General features: G+C 56.0%; 1 protein-coding gene across 1 annotated transcript in view; it reads left to right on the forward strand.

The window, feature by feature from the left end:
* LOC110391459 (voltage-dependent L-type calcium channel subunit alpha-1F-like) overlaps positions 1–3,922 on the forward strand; it is a 15,970-nt gene that overhangs the window by 11,006 nt on the left and 1,042 nt on the right. The window contains exons 11-12 of the mRNA XM_021383351.1: positions 1,879–2,086; positions 3,669–3,892. Coding sequence (XP_021239026.1) covers positions 1,879–2,086; positions 3,669–3,892 — 432 coding nt within the window. The remainder of the gene's footprint in view (positions 1–1,878; positions 2,087–3,668; positions 3,893–3,922) is intronic.

The raw sequence follows: 3,922 nt of genomic DNA on the forward strand, positions 1-3,922 counted from the left end.
CAGGGTGACAAGGATGACAGGGTGACAAGGATGGCAGGGTGACAAGGATGACAGGGTGACAGCACAACAGGATGATAGGATGACAGGGTGACAAGGATGGCAGGGTGACAGGGTGACAAGGATGACAGGGTGACAAGGATGGCAGGGTGACAAGGTGACAGGGTGACAGCACAACAGGATGATAGGGTGACAGGGTGACAAGGATGGCAGGGTGACAGCACAACAGGGTGACGGGGTGACAGGGTGACAAGGATGACAGGGTGACAGCACAAGAGGGTGACAGGTGACGGGGTGACGGCATGACGGTGACAGGGATGACAGGGTGACAACATGAGAGGGTGACGAGGATGACAGTAACAGGGATGACAGGGTGACGGCACAACAGGGTGATGGGTGACAAGATAACAAGAATGACAGGGCATAGAAATGTGACAGGGTGACAAGTATAACAGGGTGATGGCACAACAGGGTGACAAGGATGACAGGGTGACAGGGTGACAAGGATGGCAGGGTGACAGCACAACAGTGTGACAGGGGTGAGGGGGTGATGGCACGACAGGGTGACAGGGATGACTGGGTGATGGCATAACAGGGTGACAACACAACAAGGTGACAAGGATGACAATGACAGGGATGACAGGGTGACAGCACAACAGGGTGACAAGGGTGACAGTGACAGGGATGACAGGGTGACAGCACAACAGGGTGATGACACAACAGGGTGACAGGGATGATAGAGTGACAAGGATGATAGGGTGACAGGGTGATGGCATAACAGGGTGACAACACAACAGGGTGACAAGGATGATGGTAACAGGGTGACGGTGACAGCACAACAGGGTGACAGGGTTGACAGAGTGGCAAGGATGATGGTGACAGCACAGCAGGGTGACAAGGATGACAGGGTGATGAGATGACAGGGTGATGGCTTGACAGGGTGACAAGGGTGATGGCATGACAAGGTGACGGCACAGCAGGGTGACAGGGATGACAGGGTGACAACATGGCAGGGTGACAAGGATGATGGTGACAGGGATGACAGGGTGACAGCACGACAGGGTGACAAGGGTGACAAGGTGACAACACAACAGTGTGACAGACATCACAAGGTGACAAGGGTGACTGATGGTATAACAGTGACAGGGTGACAAGGATGACAGGGTGATGGTATGACAGGGTGACGGGTGACAAGGTGACAAGGATGACAGGGCATAGCAAGGTGACAGGGTGACAAGGATGACAGGGTGATGACACAACAGGGTGACAGGGTGACAAGGTGACAAGGATGACGCGGTGCTGGGGACACCAGGGGGTGACACGGAGCTGCCTCCGTGGAGCACCTGTTTGGTGGCACGGGGACGATGCAGCGATGAGGGTGGGTGACATGGTGACACCGTCAGTGTGGTGTTGGGGGTGACACGGTGACAGGGACAGCCTGGTGACACGGACAACGTGACACTGGGGACACTGGGTTGACACAGTCGCCTCTCACCTCCTTGAAGCCTTGGTTTGGAGGCACAGAGTTGACACAGTGACGGGGACAACAGGGTGACAAGGGTGACAGGGTGATGGGGACGACAGGGTGACAAGGGCAGCACGGTGTCGGGGACGCTGCAGGTTGACACGGGGCCACTCGTCGTCTCTGGGAAGCGCCAGTTTGGTGGCCTGGGGACAACACCGTGGTGGGGACAACGTGAGGGTGGGGACAACCGGGTGACGGGGATGACGTGGTGACGGGGACAACGTGAGCTTGGGGACAACACGGTGTTGGGTGGACGACTGGGTGACAGGGACGGCGCAGTGACACCGAGAGGTGACGGGGGGGACGCCGCGAAGCCCCCCCAGTGCTCCCAGTAAGCCCAGCACCCCGTCCTCCAGGCACTGGGCGTCGCTGAGCAACCTGGTGGGCTCGCTGCTCAACTCCATGAAGTCCATCGCGTCGCTGCTGCTGCTGCTCTTCCTCTTCATCATCATCTTCGCGCTGCTGGGCATGCAGCTCTTCGGCGGCCGCTTCAGCTTCGACGAGACCCAGACCAAGCGCAGCACCTTCGACACCTTCCCCCAGGCCCTGCTCACCGTCTTCCAGGTGCCCTGAAACCCCCTTAGGAATCCCAAAAAACCCTTTAGGGATCCCAAAAAACCCCCTTCATGGACCCCAAAAGCCCCTTAGGGACCCCAAAAAACCCTTTAGGGACCCCAAAAAACCCCTTCATGGACCCCAAAACCCCCTTAGGGACCCCAAAAAACCCTTTAGGGACCCCAAAAAACCCCTTCATGGACCCCAAAACCCCCTTAGGGACCCCCAAAAAACTCTTTAGGGACCCTGAAACCCCTTTGGAGAACTCTAAACCTTGTAGGGAAACCCCCAAAACCCCCTTAGGGACCCCAAAACCCCCTTAGGGACCCCAAAAACTCCTTTAGGGACCCCAAAAAAACCCTTTAGGGACCCCAAAAGCCCTTTGGGGAACTCAAAACCTTGTAGGGAAACCCCCAAACCCCCTTAGGGACTCCAAACTCTTTTTAGGGAACCAGAAACCCCTTTAGGGACCCCAAAACCTTGTAGGGAAACTCAGATCCCTTTTAGGAACCCAAAAATCCCCTTTAGGGACCCCAAGAAGCCCCTTAGAGACCTCAAAACCCCTTTGGGGAACCCAAAACCTTGTAGGGAAACTCCAAGCCCCTTTTATGGGCTCCAAAATCCCTTTAGGGACCCCAAAAACTCCTTTAGGGACCCCAGAATCCCTTTAGGGACCCTAAAACCTTGTAGGAAGACCCCAAACCCCTTTTAGGGACCCCAAAATCCCCTTAGGGACCCCAAATCCCTTTTAGGGATCCTGAAACCCCTTCAGGGAACCAGAAACCCATCTTTAGGGACTCCAGAACCTATTTAGGGACCCCACAACCTTGTAGGGAAACTCCAAACCCTCTTAGGGACTCCAAAACCTAGTAGGGAGACCCCAAGTTCCTTTTAGGAATCCGAAAACCCCCTTAGGGACCCCAGAACCCCCTTAGGGACCCCAAAACTTTGAGGAGGATCCCAAACCCCTTTTAGGGATCCCAACCAAAACTCCTTTAGGGACTCCAGAACCCATTTAGGGACACCAAAACCTAGTAGGGAAACCCGAAACCCCTTTTAGGGACCTCAAAACATCTTTAGGGACCCCAAAATCTTGTGGGAAACCCCAGAATCTTCTAGGGACACCCTAAAAGCTTGTGGCAGATCCCAAAATCTTGCTGGGGGCCCCGAAGTCTTGTAGGAAGACCCCAAAAGTTTATGGGAGATCCCAAAATGTTGCTGTGGACCCCAAAACCTCATAAGAGACCCCAAAATCTTGTAGGGGACCCCAAAGTCTTGTAGGGAAACCCCAAAACCTTGTGGGGGACCCCAGAATCACATGGGAGACTGCAAAGCTTTGTGAGAAACCCCAAAATATTGGGGGGAGGGGTCCCAAAACTTTGTGGGAAACCCCAAAACTTCAGCAAGACCCCAGAATGTGGCTGGAAACCCCCCCCCCCCCACCCAAGTAGCAGTCCTGGGGACGCTGCCTGATGGAGGGGGACTGGGAGGCCGCAGTGTGTGAGTTGGGGTTGTATTGGGAGCACTGGGAACACTGGGAGGGGGATGCTGAGGTTTTGGGGTGTCCCCTCCCCACCCATTTCCGACCCAGATCCTTACTGGGGAGGACTGGAACGCGGTGATGTACGATGGGATCATGGCGTACGGCGGCCCCGTCTTCCCCGGGATGCTCGTCTGCGTCTACTTCGTCATCCTCTTCATCTGCGGGAACTGTGCGTGGGCACTGGGAGGCACTGGGAGGCACTGGGAGCACTGGGAGGGGGCACTGGGAGCACTGGGAGGGGGCACTGGGAGCACTGGGAGGGGGCACTGGGAGTACTGGGAGGGGGGCACTGGGAGCACTGG

This window comes from Numida meleagris, unplaced genomic scaffold (assembly GCF_002078875.1).
Source record: "Numida meleagris isolate 19003 breed g44 Domestic line unplaced genomic scaffold, NumMel1.0 unplaced_Scaffold372, whole genome shotgun sequence".
NCBI classification, from domain to species: Eukaryota; Metazoa; Chordata; class Aves; order Galliformes; family Numididae; genus Numida; species Numida meleagris.